The sequence below is a fragment of the Tiliqua scincoides genome, chromosome 6 (assembly GCF_035046505.1).
Source record: "Tiliqua scincoides isolate rTilSci1 chromosome 6, rTilSci1.hap2, whole genome shotgun sequence".
Classification (NCBI taxonomy): domain Eukaryota; kingdom Metazoa; phylum Chordata; class Lepidosauria; order Squamata; family Scincidae; genus Tiliqua; species Tiliqua scincoides.
Genome location: NC_089826.1, coordinates 54315934 through 54338688, shown reverse-complemented (window position 1 = coordinate 54338688; position 22755 = coordinate 54315934). Strand labels below are relative to the sequence as shown.

Here is a 22755-nt window from a genome sequence, read left to right as displayed (position 1 = left end):
GGCCGGGAGAGCCTCTGACGACATATATTAACCCGAGCTGCCCTAAAGATGTAGCTGTACATGGAGATCGGGCTGGGAAATTCGAGCAGAGCCCCGCGCAGCGCCGAGGCAGGCTGGAAGGCCATCTGAGCGTGACTCTCCCTTCCTCCCTCCCCCTTCACCCTCAGCAGCAGTTCCTCCAGCGCAGCAGGATCTTCCCCAGGGGCGGACTGCTTGGGTTCTGTCCCTCGGTGGGAGGAAAAGGAGGATGGGCGCCCTGGTGATCTAAAGGGGAGCATCGCTTCGCGTCCAGGGAGAAGAAGCCCCTCTGCACACACAGGCCTCGTGCAGCCAGCCTGCTGAGGGGGGCTGCTGGAGAAGAGGCAGGTGTGAGTAGACCCCCCCCTCCTGCCCCGTTCCTGGAAGCAGCAAAGCCCACGTTGGTGGCATCCAAGCGCAGAAGAGCGCCAAGGAAGGAGGACAGTCAGTGAAGCTCGCCAACTTGGGGGGGGGTCCCCTCTGTTGTTGGAGGGGGCTGCTGGCTGCTGCTGCTGCTGCCCTTCCTTTCCGGAGAAGGAGGTGACTTGGACGATTCCGTCCCCTCGGGCCCCCGCATGAGTGCCGGACGAGGAGGCCCTGATCCTGCCTCCAGGGGGCTCGGGGGTCTCCGCGGCGCCCAGCCCACGACGATGCTCCAGTGCTAAGGGCGGCGGGGGTCTTCTGGGGAGCAGAGGGCCCGGGGGGTGGAGGATCGGGCTGGTGGGCGCCGGAGATGAGTCTGGTGGGGGGCTTCCCCCACCACCCGGTGGTGCACCATGAGGGCTACCCCTTCGCCGCCGCCGCAGCAGCAGCCGCCGCCGCCGCCGCCAGCCGGTGCGGCCACGAGGAGAACCCCTACTTCCACGGCTGGCTGATCAGCAGCCACCCCTCGGAGCTGTCCCCGCCCGACTACGGCATGGCCCTCTCCTACAGCCCCGAGTACGCCAACGGGGCGCCGGGCCTGGAGCACCCGCATCATCACCACTACGTGGGCGGCGGCGGCGTGGCCCCCCCGGGCAGCGGCGGCGGGCCGCCGGGCTTGGGGGGCGGCCCGCGGCCGGTGAAGCGCAGGGGCACGGCCAACCGCAAGGAGCGGCGCCGGACTCAGAGCATCAACAGCGCCTTCGCCGAGCTGCGCGAGTGCATCCCCAACGTGCCCGCGGACACCAAGCTCTCCAAGATCAAGACGCTGCGCCTGGCCACCAGCTACATCGCCTACCTCATGGACCTGCTGGCCAAGGACGACGCCCACGGGGAGGCCGAGGCCTTCAAGGCCGAGATCAAGAAGAGCGACCTCAAGGAGGACAAGAGGAAGAAGGAGCTGGTCAGTGCGGGCCCCGCGCGGGGGGGGGGAAGGGCAGGAGGGGGGCGTCTCGCCTCTCCCCGCCCCGGGGGACACACAAGCCCAAGCCGAGGCATGTCTACTCAGAAGTAAGCCCCATTACAACCAATGACATTCACTCCCTGGTATGTGTGGTTAGGATTGCAAGCATACAGCCCACTCCTAGGCATGTCTACTCGGAAGTACGCCCCATTACAATCAATGGGGCTTACTCCCATGAAAGTGTGGATAGGATTGCAGCCACAGTCCCGAGGGCGGGTTCGTGGCCTCGGACCTCGACTCACTTTCCAGCAACAGCCCAATCCCAACACGCGCGTCCGAGAAGTTGACACTCTCGGGCTGCTTTTCTAGTCCACACGTTCCGACTAGGGTCCAGGGAGCTGCTCTTCCTGGGAAGGAAGGAAGGAAGAAAGACCCGGTGCAGGTCAGTGCAGACATGGTTCGGATCGTGCCGAGGCTGACTGCTGTGTGGAAAGGGAAGCCACCTCCGATTGTCTCTTAAAATGAGAGGCTATGGTGAGGGCACTTGGTGGGACTGCGAGCTTCCAGATAGGATCGCGTTGGGTGGGAGGCTCCGCTTCGCCTCGAGCAACGCTCGCGTCCTCGTACCTGGAAGGCAGCCTTTTTCTGAACCCATAAAACGCACTGAGGGTCCCAGGGAGAGGAGTCGCTGGCAGGAGCAGCAGCGGCCCCCTCCCTCGACTGGAGACAGCGCTGAAGGTCTTTGAAAAGCCGACCTCCGAAGAATGTCTTCGAACTCTAACGCGCCATGCCCAGAACATCCACCTCCCCTGATGGTGACCTCCTGGAACTGAGTTCCGAGGCGAGAGTCACCCCCCGTCCTTTGAACCGAGCTGGCCTCCCAGCCTGGGAGAGGAAAGAAGCCCCAGCCTGGTTCAACCTCAGCGCGCTATCTCGCCTCCTCTCCTGTCCCCAGAACTTAGAGACTCTCAAGGCCAAGTCCTTAGAAAGGGCATTGCCCGAATTCTGTTTTCCCGATTTCAGAATAAACTTGAGAAAACGCCCTGCATGACCTGAATCTGCCCGTTGTTTGGGAACCGGGATCCCCACACCACAGATCCCGTGAAACTCACATTTGAGTCTGTTTCGGCCCACTGCAGATAGCCCCAAGAAGCAGTTTCACTTCAGTTGGAAGTCGAGGGCTTGAGTTTTAGGGGCCTCCTGGGGAAGCGCCCTGAACCTCCGGCCTGGGGATGGGACGAGTTTGTGGGCTTTGCTGTCAGGCTGCCACCCTCCGCTCATTGAGTTCACCAAACTCTGGGCAAAACTCTGGGGTTGGCCTGGAGTCTTGAATTGAGGCCCTCGCCCGCAAATCCAGGGATCCTTCTCTCCCCTGATAAAGCCTGAGGTTCTGTCCTGGATTCCAAAGAAACTACAGAGCCTGGCACATTCCGGGGAAACCAAAATCCCACCAAATCCCTGGAATTCCGGTGGCACCGGGCCAAGCTGCCCCGCGAGTAGCAGACCTCAGATTTATGACACCCAGTTGTGTGTGTGTTTTTCTCCAGCACCTCAGAAGACAGATCTGCTTTGCAGGAAAGTCCGCGAGCCGAAACGCACTTACAAGGGAGTAAGTTCCATTGAACTTAATGGGATTTGCTTCTGAGTAAATGTGTCGGGCGATGCACTCTTAGAGTAGGCTAACTCGAGTCCGCAAAGGTTAGCATTGCGATCCCACAGGCGCTCAACATAAACCTCCTCAAACCCGGTTGACTGCCACGATCGCAGAGTCTGCCCTTGGATAACTTGAACTAGCCTGTGGACGCGATTTCAGGCGCGATGGCCTGCTCTTGTCCGCTGGACAATTAAGACAAATGACACTTCTGTGCTTTATCCGTAAGTCCCAAGATCCTACCCTGCTGATTTCATGCAAGCTGAAAAAAGGACATCGAGAAAAAGCCTCATTAATAATCACTGATGGGGAAAATCGCCCACCCTGTGAAGCTCTTTCACGATGGCGTTCTTAGTTTCAGAAGAATTGCTTGGGAAGGAAAAGAAGCAGTTGATAAGAAACGGGGAGATGGAGATGAAGTCACAGCTCAGATTAGCAGGGTTAAAGTTAGAAGAAATGTGTGTGTGTGTGTGTGTGTGTGTGTGTGTGTGTGTGTGTAATATATGTGTGTGTGCGTGTGATATATATATATAATATATTATACCATATAATATAATATATAATTTATTATTATGTATATCTTATAATATATCATATATCATTATGATATATTATATATCATGCGCAATATATATGTGTGTAATATATAGTGTGTGTATATATATATATACACACTATACATATGTATGTGTATGTATATGTATATGTATATGTGTGTATATATATGTGTGTATATGTACACACACACACACACACACACACACACACTCACACTCAATTTGAGTTGAGACTCCCCATTTCTTAGCTTCTTTTCCTTCCCAATTATATATATATATAATTTCCATGCTGGACCTCAAGCATTTTCTCTCAGGCCCTTAGTCTTTAGACGGTATAACTTGGAAGCACGTTGGACTGAAATCAATGGGATTCCCCCCCCCCCCCAAATGTCAAACCACCATGAATTGGGGCGTAAAGGAAGGCGGTGTGTATGCAGAAAAAGAGAAATTTTGACCATAAAAGAAAGTATCTAAATTTCTTGGGGTTTGGGCCACTAACTTGGTCACAGAGCAACACCCAGTTCCTCCAAGGGTTGTTCTGGAAAGATACAAGTGCTTCTAAGCCGGAGGGCTTCGGGTCAGGGCCTCGTGAGCGTTCTTGAGAACTCATTTCGGATCCGAATTTTATGCCCCCCTTTCCAGCATTCCTTAAAGGTTTCCTTCGGAAGGCGGCAGGCGCTGGAGAATCCCCTTTCCACTGGTGTCCTGCCTGCCCTGTGCTTCCCTGGTTGTGATGTGGCCTTTATACCGCCAGGCTGCTAAGCGAGAAGCACTGATTTTCCACGGGTTGGGGACAGTGACTGTGCTGCTAGCCCGCAGATGGTGGGAAATGATGGCTGGCTTCTCTGTCACTGTTACATTACTGGACGACGCATTCTGTGGCACGAGGGTGACCTTGGAGACCTGCCCCACATGCACAGCGCATGCAGGAAAGTAAATAGGGATTCCAGGTCTGACGCAGTCCTATGCCTGTGATCGATTCTGGTGGATCCCATCAAACTGGGGCTGTGATAAGTGATCTAAGTGTTTTTGATCTGAAAATCAAAAAGGATTTATATCAAAAAGGGATTTTGATTTTGGAAGGGAAAATGTTGCATCTTCCAACGTGCGCTTCTTAATCCAACCATCAGAGCAGCGCGCAGTGAAAAGCGGATCCTGGACCTCACTCAGGGGTGTCGCTCCAGGGCGATTCACCAAGGAGTCAAGTTGGAGCCAGAAGAAAGAAAACGGGCGAGAAACCACTCTGGTTTCCACTTCGAGGTGCCCTCCGAGCTCTATCCTGCCCAACTCCTTTGTGAATCGCTCCTGGCTCTGCAGTCTAACCTGTTTTACAAGAGGCAGGGTCTGGCAAAGAATCAGGCCCATCCAGGCTTCCCAGGAAAGGCAATTCAGACTAGCTCTTGGCCTGCAGTTGGGAGGCCTCTGTGTGAGCAGCTCTGCGGCCGCCTAATGTTCAGTGGCGTAGCTAGAGGGGGGCAATGAGCTAAGTTTTGCAGGGAGCCTCACCGCAGCGTGCAAAGTGACCCCCTCCCCTTCGGAGCCATTCTGGGCCCCTAGAGCAAAACGGAGGCAATTTAGGCTGCAATCCTATACACACTTTCCAGGGAGTAAGCTCCACTGACTACAATGGGACTTCCGAGTATAGGATTGGGCTCTTAGTGCTTGCACCCCCTCTGTCTATGCCACTGTGATGTTTCTCTCTTTGGCCAGAGAGAGAGAGAGAGAGAGAGAGAGAGAGAGCGCGAGAGAGGGTGCGGGTGGGAGGAGGTTACCCTGAAAATACAGGGAGGTAATCTTGCTTCTCCTCTTCGCCTCCTTCTCTCAAACAGAACGAGATCTTGAAAAGCACAGTCAGCAGCAACGACAAGAAAACCAAAGGGAGGACTGGCTGGCCGCAGCACGTGTGGGCTTTGGAGCTCAAGCAGTGAGCAGGGCGAGGACTGGAGGGCATCTCAGGCGGGGACTCTGGACCTTCGAGAGCCATCGCGGGGCTGAGAGGACTTTTCTGTTGTTGTTTTGGAATCGTCTGGTTTATTTATGTGCAATTTCCCTCCTGCCCCCATCTCCCCTTTGAAAAAATGTGGATCTTGGAAGAGAAGCATTCCATGTTTGGCTAGATGAAGAGGAGAACTCCGGCTTGGGAAGGGGTCGTGTGGTCTCCATAGGTGGGTTTTCTTTATTCCCTCTTGTGAGTGTTCTTTTTGCTTGGTTGTATAGAATACACAGGACAAAAAAATAAAAGGAAAAGGGGAAAAAAAGAAAAGAGATTGTTGAGGCATTCGTTGTGTGTTCATACTTTTCGTACCTGTCCAGTGGATGGGATGCTTAAATCAGATTCACTGCACCCCCCCCCCCTTCCAGGCTTCTGGACCTTGGGCTGGGAATGGAACTTCAGTGTAGAACCCTCCCCTGCCCCATTGGTCGCTCAAAAGTTGGAAGAGGTTTTTGACAGCTTTTTATTAATGTGCACTTCAGTCCTTAAGGAAGCAAAACAAACAAACAAACGTGAACGTTAAAGAAAAATAATCCGTGGAGTTGAATTAATATTGGAAGGTGTAAACGCTGTAAGTATTCAATAAACCACTGTGTTTTTTTTCTACTAAAACCAAATCTTTTGTTTTTGCTTTTTATTCTGATAAATCTTCCATCTTGCCACTTGGTTACGTTTTATTTAATATATGGAAACGAATGGCATTCTTCAGAAGGCACCTAAGGCTGCCTTTTTCTGCAGGAACTCAGTGCCCAATCGTATGCATCTCTACTCAGAAGTAAGCCCCGTTATAGTTAATGGGGCTTACTCCCAGGAAAGTGTAGATAGGATTGCAGCCTCGGTGTGCAACTGGTGGAGACTTACTCTTGAGTAAACAAGTCTGGCTCCTCCTCGAGCTCCTTCTGTCACGAGGAAGTGAAAGGAAGCTTTCTCCATTTAGAGCTGAAAGGAGAAAGGTCAAGGACGGATAATGTTCTTGGGGAAACTGACTGCGATCCTAAGCATGTTAAGTCCGAAGTAAATTCCACTGAGCTAAGGAGCGGTGCTCTTCCTTTGCATTGTGCCCCAATGATGTTTCTTGCAGCCCAATCCTATCCACACTTTCTTGGGAGTCAGCCTCATTGAGACAAATAGGATTTACTTCTGAGTAGACATGCCGAGGATTGGGCTGTCAGTGTCTAATGTATCTCATTCTTGAAATGGACAGAAGAACAAGTCAGAAGTGAGTTTTGCTTTGATTTCAGGAGAGAGAGAGAAGAGAATCTGTCTGTTTTTGCTGAAGAAGTAGGAAGCTGCAGGGTTTTTATTGAAAGTGTTTGTGAATCCATACAGTTGGAAAGAGGGAGAGATGTTGTAAATGGAAGCTGATCTTGATGTTTATTTCGGGCTTGTCAGAGAGGACAATTTCCTTCCAAAGGCAATTCTGTGTTTGGTGGAGGCCGTTGTGTTGAGCAGTCTATGGTGGGGGATAGCCTGAGTGCTTTGGCTGGGGGCAGGCCAAGGGAAGTTTAGAGCCTGGGCGTAAGTGATTATGTAACAAGGAATTTTACATCAAGTTTGAAATGGTGAACAAGGTTGGGGATTTGGAAAGGGGGAAAATAGAAGATTTACAATGAGGTAAGGTGACCTCAATATTAACTTTGTGGTTCCCAAAAACTCTCCTGGGCTGCACTTTTCCAATTCCCTGCAACAAGCCCATTTTTTATCCTGTCCTGGCAGGAGATGGAGAATTGGACCTTATAACAGTTCAAGTGGGGGGGGGGGAGAGAAAAATGGGCTTGGCTTCCACCCCCAGAAGATCATCCGGTTGAAACACTGGCAGGCCTAGGAAACAGACTTGTCCGCCTTGAAACACGTTGCTGCCCTTCTTGAGTTCTTCAGCTCACATTCTTCAAGGAACACAATATTATAAGAGCTTTACACCATTATAAGACCCCCTCCTCAATTATAAGACACTTTGGAATCTAGAATAGGGTGTAGCCTTGACAATCATCCATTTTAATCTAACTTTCTCTGCACCATAGGCAATCCCTAGCAAATTTTTCAAAATGTGAGGCCTCAAAATCCAGTATTTTGTATTTATTCAGTTGGGTGTGTTGGATGGTATTCTTGGTGAAGGATCCAGCTCTACTATGTTTATTGGAAGCCACTGAGTTGTGTGGAGTTAAAATTGCCTCTAAGAAAGCTTGTGTGTGTGTGTGTTTCTTAAACAGGCTTGCAGGGTTAAGCAAAGGGATTTTTCATCCTTTCTTTTCAAACTCACTTTTATATTTTTGTAGCCCGGGGCTGCCTAAGTAGATGCCACTTGAAATCCATTCTGGCTCTCCCCTCAATGTCTCTATATATGTACTCCTTTTTAAGTGGCTTGCTCCAATCCAGCTCTGACAATGAGAGAAGGTAGTTTCCAGTTGCCCATAAAAAGATAAGCAGAGGCCTTTTACGCTGTTGGCCAGGCCTCCCTGACAATAGGAAGGTTGCGAGGTTAGATCAACTAGGCCAATGTGATGTGCCCTCTTTCAGTCTTGGGGTCAGCCATCTTGAGCTAGGACTGGCTTTGTGGAGGTGTGTTTACAGACACTTGCCTTGGAAAGACAGAATCTCTCCCCTCCCCTGAGGTACTAGGTCTCCTGTAGTTTAGTTGCCATACTGTTGGTTTTGTGCATATAGATCCCTTGTTTGCCCTCCCCCCCCCCCCCCACTGAACAGCACAATCTGCAATGGATGCTGTTTATATTATCACAAGGAGGAGGCTCTGACTGGTATAGGGAACAGCATGGCAAACTGCACATGTCCCTTTGAGGGACAACCTCACCACCACTGAGTCTGTATTGATCTTAAACAGGTATGGATTAGTCCTTCTGTGTGACTCTACTGTGTTGTCACTCGCAAGTATTTTATCCAGGTCTTTAGAAAAGTCAGTCAGACCTGGTATTTATCAGAAAAGGAAGATATATTTCTCAATTTAATGTAGAAAATACCTTTTTTTCCCTACCCTCAATTCTTGCTCAAACTCTTCCACGACTCAAATTCCCCTCCCTCCTCTCATAGCAGACAGACCTGTAATCTGTATCTAGTTATTTCCCATAGATCATACTCAAAAGATCCAGTCTCTTTCTTTCTCTCTCTCTCCCACTCTCACACACAACTACCTCAACGAAGCGTAAGCATAATGGGAGGTTACTTTCAAATATAGATTTGCGAGTAACCAATTCTTACAGATCACAGTATTGTTTATTGGGCTAAATCTCTCTCTCTCTCTCTCTCTCCATACAGAGAGAGAGAGAGAGAGAACGAACACTGCACTTAAGTTTTCACCCAGATAGAGCCGAACTCAACTGGGGCCCCAATCCAGCTCAAATAGTTTTAAGGCTGCAATGTCATCCACCCTTACTTGGGGAATTGAAATCAGTGGAACTTACTTCCACGTAAGTAAATATTGATATTATAGCCAAGAACCTGTGCAGATGACCACTGCATAATATATAATCATATATCAATAAATAATATATTGATATTTTAGCCAAGCAATTGTGCAGATGATCTGGCTGGATCCTGCCCTAGCTAGGCATGTTTGAAAATGGTATTGTTTACCTTGCTCAGAAGTAAACCCATTGTGTTCAGTAAGATTTAGGCTGTAATCCTATTTTACTCACTAGAAAAAAAACACCTCTCAGTATTATTGATGCACAGCCCAATCCTATCCACGCTTTCCTGAGAGTTAGCTCCATTGACTCTAATGGGACTTACTTCTGAGTAGACATGCATAGGGTTGGGCTCGCAACCTGCATACTCACACAAGTCTATGTAAACCCCTGAAAAACAAACATTTGGGAAGACCTGTGGATTTCAGTGAAACTGAATTTCAAATGCCTGTTCTTGGAATGGTAACCAAGAGGGACTTTTTAGAATTTTTTCCCAAGATGCTCAATAAGGTTTTTGACTTTGATCTGTCTCTGGCCAGGCCAAGCCACTGGACCCCACTGAAAGGTGGGGAGTGGGTGAGGGTTAGGGAGAGGAAAGAGGCTGGAAAGGGGGAGAGAGGGGGGATCCGTTTTAATTGCTCTGTAATGGGGCTGCTGCTATTTTCTCAGGAGCAATCATTCCTGGAGCTAAATCGCAAGAGCCCTAGACAGGCCGGAGCCGACAAAAATGTAGCTTTTGACGTTAAAAGCTAAATGGGGAAGCAGGGCGGTGGAAGGTAAATTGATGGTCGATGGGGATGTCAGGAGCCCTGGCCCCAGATCGCCCAGCTGGAGTTGCGAGCCTGATAGATAAGGCCCTTTGCCTCGCCGCATGGCTCTTCGGCCAGAGATTCCCAGGGAACTGGGGACGGATGAGCCTGGCAAGAGAGAAGCCCCTCTCTATCTGCAGAGTTCCCGCGAAGGTCAGGCCTGCGCTCCTCCGCCGCCTTGTCCACCCCCAAGATGATAACTGCTCCACAGGGAGGAAAAGAGAGAGCCTGGCCTCAGAAAAGCCTGGGCTCCTGCTGGTCTCTTCCCTGCTAGGAAGGGCTCGAAGGCTGGCTTGACCACTTTGGAGAGGCAAATGAATGAGTGAACTGCATCCAGGGAGGGAATCCGCTACAGCTAGCTTGGAAAGGATCACCTCACTTCGATTTAAGTCGGTGTCAAACTGAAGTTGCCATAAACATGCTGTGAGCCCTTCAGGTCTGACCCAGCTGCAAGAGCTCTGTCCCCTCTGCGGAACAATCTAGTCTCTCTGGGTGGGGGGGGGGCGATCTTCCTGGGATCGGGCAGCAAGGGCCGTACCTCATTTGTTACAGCCCCCTCTGAGCACTCAGAAGCGAACTAGCATGGAGTTCAATGGGGCTTAGTCAGCACTTACCTTGCAAGGAATCCTTCTTAAATCAGTGGGACTTGTTTTCCTGTAAATTTCTTTAGGGTTAGGGCTGTGAACCTTGCACACCAGGATCACTTGCAGGGAAGCAAGTCCCACTCCCACAAGTTCACTCATTAGTTCCAATGAAATCCACAGCCTACTGAGATCAGCGGCAAATCTCTCCTTGATGTCCCATCGTCCTTTAAGGCTGCAGTCTTGTGTGCTCTTATTCGGGAGTAAATCCCATTGAATGATATGGAACTTGCTCCCTAGTCAACGTATACACTCTTGGGCTGCTCGTCATCTATTTGGAAATAGCCTAACAGCCCAAGCCTATGTTATGTCTACCCAGAAGTAAGTCCCATTAGAGTCGATGGGTCTTACTTCCAGGAAAGTGTGGATAGGATTGCACTGTAATTCTCTTGAAATCAATGGGCCTTAATTCCAAGGGAATGTATTTTGCTCGTGGGCGAAAGCGTGGCAAGAACTGGATGTACTCAAAAGGTCTGAACACGTCACAGGCAACCGCACTTAATGATTTTTACATATAGTGCACAAAATGTGCTTTGTTTTTGGAAGATATGAGAGAGTTTCGTTCTGTCCTTCGTAAGGACATTCTCCTCCCAGCTTAATTAAATAACAAAATAATTATATTGGCGAACATGTGCACTCTCCTCTTGATTCATGAGAGTAATTTTTATTTTTTTATGTTCCTGTTTTTGTCTTTTGGGGGAAAAATAAGTTTTTTAGGCTGCAGTCTCACGCAGATCTTCCTGTGAGTAAGGCTGCAATCCTACGCATGCTTTCCTGGGAGTCAGCCCCATTGAACTCAATAGAACTTACTTCTGAGTAGACACGACTGAGTAAACACGACTGGGATCAGTCGTATTTAGCCCCATTGAACTCAATAGAACTTACTTCTGAGTAGACACGACTGAGTAAACACGACTGGGATCAGACTGTGAGTCCCACTGAATTCAGAAGGACTTCCGAGTGAAAGTGGGGAATCGCTGTCTTCACACCGTGATCCTAAGCACATTACTTGCTCGCATTAAGCCATACTGATTTCACTGGGGCTCACTTTCCTTGTACATGAATGGTGCGGGACAGGAAATGCATGTTCAGAGTTGTTCCTTACCGTTCCTTATTTTAAATGGACAACAGGAGTTAGGTGAGAGTAACTGGCTCCTCGATTGCACTGTGGCCATGCCGATCCTAAACACATTTGCTTGGAATTAACTCCCTTTGCTTTCAGTGGGACTACTTAAGTCTACCTATAATGTCTTCAGTATGGGGAGTTACCCTTTTATAGCTTCAGCCAAAGTTGCTGCTGTGATGTTAGGAGCCTGCAGCGAAGTTCGTTCAGTGGTGTGTAATGGTAACGTTAGGACGGGATCTGACGCGTGCTTACCTGGAAGTTGATTCCACGGAAAGAGATGGGACTTGAGACCAAATGCAAATGTTTTATGATGGGACTGAAATCGTCCTCCGATCATTAAGTCCACGCTTTGCTCTCCTGCTCTTTGGTTGCAGAGATCAGTGTGTCTCCTTCGTCTATAGAACTGAATAAGCATCTTTGAGTTTTAAGGAGGCTCCTCAATTGAAATCTGTTCAGGGATATTTAAAATCTGAACATGACTTCTGGCTTTCACTGCATAAATGTGAAGCGGTGGAAATGGGAGATGTTTATTTCAGAACCCACCAAGCTGGGGCTACAAAACAAATACGCTCCTTCGCAGATTTAGGCCCCAATCCAGTTCAACTTTCCTGCAGCCACGATGCAGCCCTAAGGTAAGTGAACAAATATTCCCTTACCTTGAGGAAGCCTCTGTGACTGCCACCATAACACAGGATGCAGCGCATGCCCTGTTGGCACGGCTGCATGAGCGCTAGAACGTTGGATAGGATCAGGCCCTTAGATAATGAAGCTCAATCCTATGCATGCTGATTTAGGGACAACACATAGTTGTACAAAAAGTACAGTGAACTGATTTGCTTGGGGTTTTTATTACAGGCACTAGGCTCATGGTCACAAATGGCAGAATAGGCTGACCTCCCCACAGTTGTGTTCATTGCTGCTTTAACAGCCCCAGTGCTCAATGCCTGTACACAGAAGTAAATTTCTGCTCATCTGAATGGAGTCAACAACCCAGTAAGTAAGCAAAACTGAGGGAACCAAATTATAACACGATGCAAATAATAGTATGAGGATACAGTATTCAGTTCCGGCATGATCTCTAAAATAAATGTTTTTTTCCATGCAGAAAATGGTCTTACTAAATACTGTCTGAACTGAACACAAGGTCTGTGCACTGAGAGGGGGGGCTGTTTAACCCGCTCCTATTAATGATGATACGTTCATAAGAAATCCTAAATCTCCAGTTGTCTCAGTGAAAAGTTTCCCAAGCCTACAGATTTAACTTTAGGCAGCTACGTATAGAGGATCACATAAAGGGGTCAGGTGGAAAAGGAACACTCTCCATTCCTCCTTATGATTTAAAAATGCAAAATCGTTGAACTTTGAAATAAAGTGTTAACCATTATTAGACCCCCTTTCAATTAGCAGGTGACCTTTCGGGTGGTTTGATCAGCATCTCATGTTCCTTGGACTGAATAGAAGCCTAATCTCCCCAAACCGTCAATGGCGGAGCTAGAGGAGGTGCAGAGAAAAGCATTACGTTTTGCCAGGAGCCTCACCGCACTGTGCAAGCAGCCCCTCCCCCTCCCCTTTGTAGCCGCCCCTGGAACAAAATGGCATACGCCTGGAATGGCTCCGAGCGGGCGGGGCTACTTGCACGCTGCGGTGAGGCTCCCTGCAAAACTTAGTGCTTGGCCTCCCCTCTAGCTACGCCACTGCATCTCTTGAAATGTAAAGACACTTTAATGAGAGTTAGAGCCCAATCCTATGCATGCCTATTCAGATGTAAGTCTTATTATAGTCAGTGGAGCTTACTCCCAGGTAAGTGTGGAAAGGATTGCAGCCTTAATCTCTCATCATTGTCGAAGGCAGCGAGGCAGAGTGACAGGACGAAGGGCCATTTGGTGGTCTCGGGCTGCAATCCTCGAATCACGTCCGCACGCCCTTTAGTTTTAAACCCCACCAGTGTCGCCACCGTTTTTGCGTTCACTTACAGCCCAATCTTATCCACACTTTCCTGGGAGTAAACCCCATTTACTCTAATGTAACTCACTGAGTAGACATGACTAGGATTATTAGTATTAGTATTAACAGTATTTATATACCGCTTTTCAACTAAAAGTTCACAAAGCGGTTTACAGAGAAAAATCAAATAACTAAATGGCTCCCTGTCCCAAAAGGGCTCACAATCTAAAAAGATGCAAATGAATACCAGCAGACAGCCACTAGAACAGACAGTGCTGGGGTGAGGTGGGCCAGTTACTCTACCCCTGCTAAAAAAAAGGAGCACCCACTTGAAAAAAGTGCCTCTTACCCAATTAGCAGGGTTATTCTACCCACACATCACCCTGGGGGCTGGGGATAAGAATAGGCCCTCAGTTTGGCTGTACTTGTTGTAAGAGGCGACTGAACAGCCACCGGGTAGATGGGACTTGTTCGCCTGGGAAGGCAGCTCATCTGATAGAAGGAAAACTCTGACCCCAAACCTCCACTGCCTTGTGGCTACATCCAGTTATGGAAAAGGCTTCAGGAGTCAACCTCAAGGCAAAATCAGGAGCCGGAGACCCTGAGGCAGTTCATGGCTGAACACAGTCACGTCTGGCAACTCCTGCGACGCCGCTGGAACCAACCGTATTGGCTTCTGCCTTTCCATGGGACCATTTCAGCGACGTGGAGAGGGGGGATTTGCTGCCTGGGTAACAGTCTATCCTCCATATCTGCTCTACCCAGGCTTTGCGCACTGGAGAGGACACTCTGTTCCAGAACCACCATTCAGAGCGCAATACCATAGTCTTCCATGACTGAAGGATGCCAAACTCTATCCACACTTTCCTGGAGTAAGCTCCATTGGTTCTAATGTGACTTACTTCTGAGTAGACGACTAGGATTGGGCTCTTATACCCCTGTTTTCAACTCTTGAGAGCAGGATCCCCGGATTTGCAAACGCCAATCTCCTAACGTGGGAATAGGAGCCCTTGTCTGGAAGGGATGGGCCTGCAAGTCAGGGTACAGGCCAGGTCCATTGTATTGAATGGAATGTGGAGTGCACCCCAGAAGTCATGAATGCGAAAAAAAGAAGTCCCCATTTCTACCTCTGCCCTGGAATGGTGCCTTATAGCGAGAAGGCCCCATTCATTCTCTCTTTCCCTCCCTCTCCTTCTCAGGCTATGAAATCCATTCTCTGTCCAAAACAGCTCCGCTTTTTTCCCATTTCTAATTGGCCAATTACGGCTCAGCTGTTCGGGCTCCCCCCCCCAATGGAGATTAAAGCGCCTTTGTGATCCGCATTAGATATTGACATAAATTCTGAAAAGCATCGAGAATGGGGGGTGCAAGGAAGGCTTTTGTGATCCTTTGGAGGGTACACACACACACCCCCATTTTCCCAAAGGCAGCTGGGTGTCTCCACCCCCACCCCCCCAATACACTTGAAGCAGCTTTGCTGCTTTGATGATGGGCCCGTGGAGCACTGATTACGAATTGATTCCTCGGCTCCATATAAGTCTTGATATTGGCTATTAAGGCCATCTGGCAGTGATTAGAAGCCTCCCTCCTGCTCGCTCTATCTCGCCGCGAGAGCCCCTGCGGACTCCCTGACGTCAGATCAGACGGCGAGGAGCCATCCTGCTCAAGAGTTGGGTGTAATCACCGAGCCGCTCTCCAAACACCAGCTGAAGTCCAGGCCACCAGCTGGAATGCGGATGCGATGGAGAGGAGAGGCTGCCCTGCGCAGAGGATCGAGATAGAGCTTCATTTCCGTCCACGAAAACTTGTACTCATTGAAGATTTGCAGCCTGTTAATCGGGCAGATTATTTCATTCTCCGAAATAAAAGACTGTAGAAAACATAGTCAGAGGGGGAGAATCCAGAGTTAGAACCGTCCCGCCTCAAGGTGACCAGATGTCATAACCACAAAAGAGGACCAGGCATTCCAAAATGTAGGATAGCCAAGAAAAATGTAGGATGTGACCAAATAAAAGTTTAAAACATTCATCGATTGATCTCATGTGGTTAATTTAAACACTATACTAGGTATTATTAAATCTAAAACTACATATGCTTTATTACCTATAAGAGTCCTGCAGGATCAGGCCCAGGGACCATCTAGTCCAGCTTCCTGTATCTCATAGCAACCCACCAGATGCCCGTGGGCTCAGTCCTATCCAACTTTCTAGCACATTGTGCAGCCACAATGCAGACCTGAGGTAAGGGAAGAAGCGTTCCCACCTTGAGGAGGTCTTTGTGACTGTCTCCTCACCACAGGATGCAGTGCAGCTCTCATTGGCATGGCTGCACCAGCACTGAAAAATGGGATAGGATTCAGGGAGCATGCACAAGATACTTGCATCTTGCTGCCACATCCCTGCATCTGGCATTCCACCGTATGCTCACACACCCCCAGCAAAGACACCAGGTTGCAACTGGGTTCAACATGTGCTACTTTATTAAACACAGTGACCAATTGTTAATGCACAAAACCTAATGAATAGACTTTCCCTCCCTCACCAGTTTGGGATAAGACTGCCAGTTAATCTCAGACTGTACATACCCATGTTGTGCCACAACTCCTCCCCACTGGGTATCTTGCCCACTTAAGGCTGGTCAGTTTCCTTGTTTAACTCACCAGTGCAGCAAGCAAAAGTCAGAGTCCAGTTCCAGTCTACAGATTCCAAATAAGCCAGTCAAATCAGCCAGAGTATCCAAGTCAGGAGGAGGAGGTCTGGTCTAGAGGGCTGAGCCTCCATTTGCCTGAAGACAACATCCAAAGGTTACCAGTTCGAGGCTACCAGCACCATGCGACCTGGAAGCAGCTGACAAGCTGAGCCTGGGAGGATGGAGGCCAGAGTGTGTGACCAGATCAAGAAAGAAACATCTGAATGTTGTGGTTTCTTGAGAGATAGAAACCTTCTTTCAAATTGTAAAAATGGACCAAGAAAGGCAGTATAGAAATACCTGTATTATTATTATTATTATTATTATTAAGTCAAAGTCCAAAGTCAGTATGCCAGGTCACAGTCCAGGGTCTATTATTAAGTCAAAGTCCAAAGTCAGTATGCCAGGTAACAGTCCAGGGTCAGATTCCAGGTAAGCCAGTTAGTCAATGCAAGGTGCCAAATCAGAGTCCAGAAACAATAAGCCAGGTCACAGTCCAAGGTCAGATTCCAGGTAAGCCAGTTAATCAATCAGTTAGTCTCCTCTGGTCCAAACATTCACTCCTCCTACAACCCACCCCACTTCCCACCTCAGGTGCTCCTTATATCCTGAGGGATCTTATCATCTCTAGTGGCTGCAGTTGTGCAGCACACCCTTTGCAGACAGGCCAGGCCTTAAAGGGGCCACTGCAGACACCACATTCTATCTCCTCGCAAGATCTTCCGCAATGCCAATACAACCCATCATGGCTTGTAACCTATGATGAAATTTTCCCCCAGAAATCTGTCCAATCCCCTTTTAAAGGCATCTAGGCTGGATGCCATCATCACATCCTGTGGCAAGGAGTTCCATAGACTAATTATGTGCTGGGTAAATAAATATTTTCTGTCTGTTCTCTCAACACTCAATTTTAGTGGATGTCCCCTGGTTCTGGTGTTGTGTGAGAGGGAAAAGACTATCCCTCTATCCATTCTAAAGTTTATTAACTACAAGAAGGCTCAATGTTGCCTACTCAAAAGTAGGATATTTAAGTTCTTTTCCAGGACACAAGGCTAAAAAAGAGGACATGTTATGGAAAAAGAGGACATCTGGTCACCCTGTCAGGGACACATCTGCAAGATTTATAAAGGGGGCAAGGCATTTTATGGTATTTGTCAACGCCAATAATGGAGGAAAAGGATTTTTCAAACATGGGACCTAATTGGAGCTATAGACTACCAATACTAGGAGATTCTGGGAGACTAGATTCTAGAAGACTAGAATCTCCTTGCATGCAACCTGTCCAGGAACAAGGCTATTAAAAAATGAGCATACGAACAGGTGATTGGTCTTTACACCCAGTACAAGTTGCTCAGCCACCTCACGCCTACTCTCTGAGATTGAGGGCCCAATTCTAGTCAACTTTCCAGCACCAATGCAGCACCAATGCAGCCCCAATGTAAGGAAACAAACATTCCCTTACTTTGAGAACACCTCCATGACTCCCCCCCTCCAGGATGCAGCACAGCCCCCCCCCTTGGCATAGTCCCATCAGTTGGACAGAAAGTTGGACAGGATTGGGCCCTAAAGTGCAAACTTTTCCAGATCAAGAGCCAGGACCTCCAGGTGAAAGTCACGGAAGTCAATGTGTAATATTATGAAGAGATCACCTCCCTGCCTTGCCTGTGTTCCAGAGGTGTTCTCTGTCCATCTTGGAAACCCATTCTTTCTCAGGCTTTCAGTTCACCTAGTGATGGACCCAGTTCATTTCTTTGTCTTGCTGGATGTACTCCACTGCTTTTAACTTTTCGCCTTTGGAGGCTGCTTTTATCTTTCAGTCTAGGTACAGTAGTCCTCACTAAACACTAAACTGGGTGTTGGGAGTTTTCTTTCAGGACACATCTGGGTGAATTTACTTTCAGTCTACTGCAAGAAGGGCTGTTTCCCTCTTTTCCAAGGACTGTATGAAGGGTGTTGGAAAATGGTGTTATTCAAAAGTAAATCCCCCCAAAACTTATTTCTTCAGCATGCCCTGTTTTTATTTCAATGCAGAGAATCTTCAGCCCAGTCCTGCTTCTGGAACTGAAATTAGTAGACCTCCAGCAGTTCACTGTATTATTTGCTAATTCCAAATATATTGCAGGAATGGCAACAGATTGGAACATGTGGAGAACTCATTAGTCGGTCTTTAAGGTGCTATCAGTCTCATTCTCATGTTTTAAATAATGTTCTATGCCAGTGGTTCCCAAACTTTTTAGTACCAGGGCTCACTTCTAAAATGACACTCTATCAGAACCCACCTAGGTTTACCAGACATTAAAAAGAGATCCAGAAAGATATATTTTATTTATCTATAAGCAAAAAGGACCAGAAAAAAACCCTCATACTTTTATCTCCCTACAAACATGCTTGCAAACTGCAGGAGCTGAGCTCTTTGCAGAGTATTTAGCAGCTACAGTATCTGATTTTTGAATAGCCTCAGGGCTTGAGGCAATTAGCTATCTGATCTTTCCATTGCCTTGGCAATCCACGATTTGGGAACCACAGTTCTATGCCTTTCTCTTTCTCTGAATTGCGCTCCCTGTCTGTTTAGTGGAAATATTAAAGTCATGGAACTGTGGTGAGCATGTGGTATAGAGCAGTGGTTCTCACACATTTAGCACTGGGACCCAATTTTTAGAATGACAATCTGTCAGGACCTCAAGTGATGTCATGACAGGAAGTGACATCATCAAGCAGGAAAATTTTTAGCAATGCAAGGCTGCAATCCTACCCATGCTTACCCAGGAGTAAGTCCCATTTACTATCATTGTTAAAAGAATATACAGAGTAGAATATATAGGTTTAGAACATTTCCCCAAATGCAGCACATTGGACACATTATCATTGTTAAAAGAATATACAGAGTAGAATATATAGGTTTAGAACATTTCCCAAAATGCAGCACATACCATGGTAGCATCAAGTCTAATAAAATAAAAATAAAATATTATTATTATTATTAACAGTATTTATATACCACTTTTCAACTAATTTCAACAATATTGAAACAAATGGGGACCCACCAGTGCCTTGTGACCCACCTAGTGGGTCCTGACCCACAGTTTGAGAAACACTGGTATAGAGTGTTGCTGTCTGTTATTAAACAGCAAGGCAGGATTGAGCAAAGTCTGGCAATCATAGGTACTCTCTGTTGGAGTTGGTACAACTCCGTCTGCTTCCACAAGTGGCAGGATACTGACCTGAAAGGGTTAAGCCATAGCCCAGTGACCCTACACTTTACCTGTCCCCTTTGGATGACCTATGTGGGGGCGTGGCCCAGACCTTATAACTTACCCTTCGCTCCGAGCGCACCCTCTCTTCCTCACCTACCACTGACCAGACAAGGTGGTATCCAGCAGGGCTCTGCTGGCAATGCCATCTTGACCACATGGCACATGCAGGACAAGGCAGCTCCAGGGCCTTGTTGTCTCTTTAAGTTAGTGTACCTCTGATCATAATCAGATGCTGTAACATAAGCTACCAAGGAACCGTGAGTAAATGACTTCTTTTGCAAACTTCAACCAGCCATTGCCGTTTTGTCTTTATTGATTAGCAGTCAGCCGGGTGTGGGAGGCTCTCTGGGGTTGATTCCCAGCAGGAGGGGGGGTCTGCTGCTGAAGCTACTCTGCTTCCCCCCTAAAGAGAAAACCAGTTTAAAGATTCCTCCAACACTCTCCTGATATTGGCTGGGCAGTTTGTATTGCTTTGCTCCAAATAATTCTTTTTTTGGAAACTAATGATTCATATGAGAGAGAGAGAGAGATGTTCAGAAGGCTCTAGAAGTTCTGGCAGTGGATCCATTCCCACCTTAAATCTGGATGTGTCAGAGTGGACTTCTGTTATTCAGTGCAAGGACCAATACACTCAGTACATGCACGAAGAGGTCAGAGAAAGGAAAAGAGAAACTGGAAAGCAGGAAAAGGCAGAAGAAGAAATTTGGGGGTGTCAGGAGAAGATAGACGGGGATTTCCATCTTGCAGCTCCTTGACGCAGGAAAATGACTTGTATACACTTGTCTCTTCTGCCCCACTGTCCTTCTCAGATGCAGCAGAGCATCCCACCACTTGCACTCTTAACGTGCACCGAGGTACACACACATGTCCTGTCCTGCAAGGGCAGGGAGGAAAAAAGGGGCAGCAGCGCCTCCATAGGGGCCCGCTCTTCACTGGGAGAGACACACGACGCCCTCGTGCACATCAGGGAGCAGCACATGCAAATGACCTCGTTACCCAGACAGGCAGCAGCAGGCGCCCCTCCTCCGCTCTAAGAGGGCTGGGCACCTCCTCGCGTGGAGTTCTGGGTCTTGTAGTCATCGCTCTGCTACTGTCCGGCTCTGGCCACCACTGCAGAGAGACCTCTGGCATGCCTTTGACATGCCTGTGACCGCCTCTCTGGCGGCCTCGGGCCAGAGCTGGGCACCTGCAGCCTGCGGTGGGCGGCTTGGAGGGAGGGAGGGAGGGAGGGAGCAAGAGCCCAGCCCACAGTGCTTCCCAACTCTCACCCACCAGTTGCTACCCTGACCACAGCAGCCCACTCCTAGAGGATGGCACTGGGAAAGGCGAGGGCAGGGAAGGAGCAAGGTGCATGCTGCCACCTGCATGACACCAATTTTGGGCCAACTGGATGCAATGTGGATGGAAGGGCAGTGCAGGACTCCCACCATCTGCAGGGCCCAACTGGGTGAAATTGCCCCAGTTGCCTAAAGCCAGCCCTGGCTGCTGCTTTTGCTCCTCTCTCTGTGGGCCACTGATCCCAGTGAAGAGAGCCTGATGGATCCCACCATAAAAAATGCAGTCTCCTACTTTCGTGGGGATGAATCAATGCCAGTTCCCAGAGGTGCAGGGTGACCACCAGATACAATGGAGGACACAGTGCCTATTCCTTTAAACATTGTACAAAACAGTGGATTTTGGCACATGCCTTTTTAAACCCTTCCATGTTGAGTTCCACCTGCCAAAATGCCTTCTTCTCTAAAATGGTTAAAGGTATAGACCAGGGGTGTCAAACTCATTTCATACAGAGGGCCGAATAGCATTCAAGATGCCTACTGAGGGTTGAAAGTGATGTCATTAGGCAGCAAGTGGGGGGCATCCAGCAGAGTGTGCTGCACAGATGCAGCCACTTGAAGACATAGTGGAAATGGAAAAGGTACAAAAGAGGAGGACTAAAATGATTAGTGGGCTGGGGCACCTTCCTTATGAGGAAAGGCCTCTTCAAAGGAAAGGCCTTTGGGCCTCTTCAGCCTAGAAAAGAGGTGCCTGAGGGGGAACGATTGAGACATACAAAATTATGCAGGGGATGGACAGAGTGGATAGGGGGATACTCTTTACACTGTCACATAACACCAGAACCATGGGACATCCACTAAAATTGAGTGTTGGGAGAGTTAGAACAGACAAAAGAAAATATTTCTTTACTCAGCATGTGGCTGGTCTGTGGAACTCCTTGCCACAGGATGTGGTGATGGTGTCTGGCCTGGACGCCTTTAAAAGGGGATTAGACACGTTTCTGCAGGAAAAATCCATTACAGGTTACAAGCCATGATGTGCATGTGCAACTTCCTGATTTTAGAAATGGGCTATGTCAGAATGCCAGATGCAAGGGAGGGCACCAGAATGAGGTCTCTTGTTATCTGGTGTGCTTTTGGTGGGCCACTGTGAGATATAGGAAGCTAGACTAGATGGGCCTATGGCCTGATCCAGTGGGGCTGTTCTTTTGAAGGCAATAGGGCCCTCAGGGATATAAGGAACACCTGAGGCAGGAAGGGTTTGTGGGTTGTAGAAAGAGTGCAGGTTGGAGGTAGGAGAGGAGACTGACTTGGCTTATTGATCTTGGACTTTGACTTGGATACTCTGACTGGTTTGACTGACTTACTTTGGAATCTGACCTCGAACTGTGACTTGGCTTATTGACTTTGGACTTTACCCTGGATACTCTGACTGTGACTAAGGGACTGCTGGAACAGACTGCTGGAGACACTGGGGTTTGGTGTGTGGCTGCTGTGCCCAAGACCTGCTGAGGACCAAGGGTCTGCTGTAGTGGAGGGAGGCTGCTGGCAGGAGAGAGGACCTCTGCAGGTTGAACAGCTGAGCTACCCTGGAGGTGGGGTCCAGCAGGACTGCAGGACAGAACCAGGGTCTTTTGTTGGGGGATAGAAGGGGAGCTAATTTGCTTAAAGTGGAAATAATTCTCCAGGCAGAGCTTGGCCTTGGAATCTGGCAAAACACGGGCCTTATGTTTGACACCCCTGGTATAGACACTCTGTTCTCCATTGTATCTGGTGACCCTGCCTGCAGAGGTGACTCCAGGCCACTCTCAGTCACTGACTCAAGAGAGATGGAATCTGGCAAGTCTATTCTCAGGACCCTTTAAAGACCTCACAAAATCCTCTGCAAACCTTCCTGCTCTCCAGAACATTTCAGGTGCCTTTCATGAAACCTACAAAAATTGCAAAGCCACAGAAATCCCTAGAAGTGTTAAGACAAGTTTTTTTCTGATCAGTTGGCATTCACCTCTTGCTCACCTGTGGCAGGGATATTCTGTGACATGGGCAGAAAACTCACA

At 48.5% G+C, this 22755-nt stretch overlaps 1 protein-coding gene across 1 annotated transcript; it reads left to right on the top strand.

Annotated features, from left to right (window-relative positions):
* The first annotated feature begins 60 nt into the window (after positions 1–60).
* Positions 61–6160, top strand: HAND2 (heart and neural crest derivatives expressed 2). The gene is made up of 2 exons (XM_066632460.1): positions 61–1342; positions 5380–6160. The coding sequence occupies exons 1-2, from the start codon at positions 752–754 to the stop codon at positions 5476–5478; spliced, it is 690 nt and encodes a 229-aa protein (XP_066488557.1). The 5' UTR covers positions 61–751; the 3' UTR covers positions 5479–6160.
* The last annotated feature ends 16595 nt before the right edge of the window (positions 6161–22755 follow it).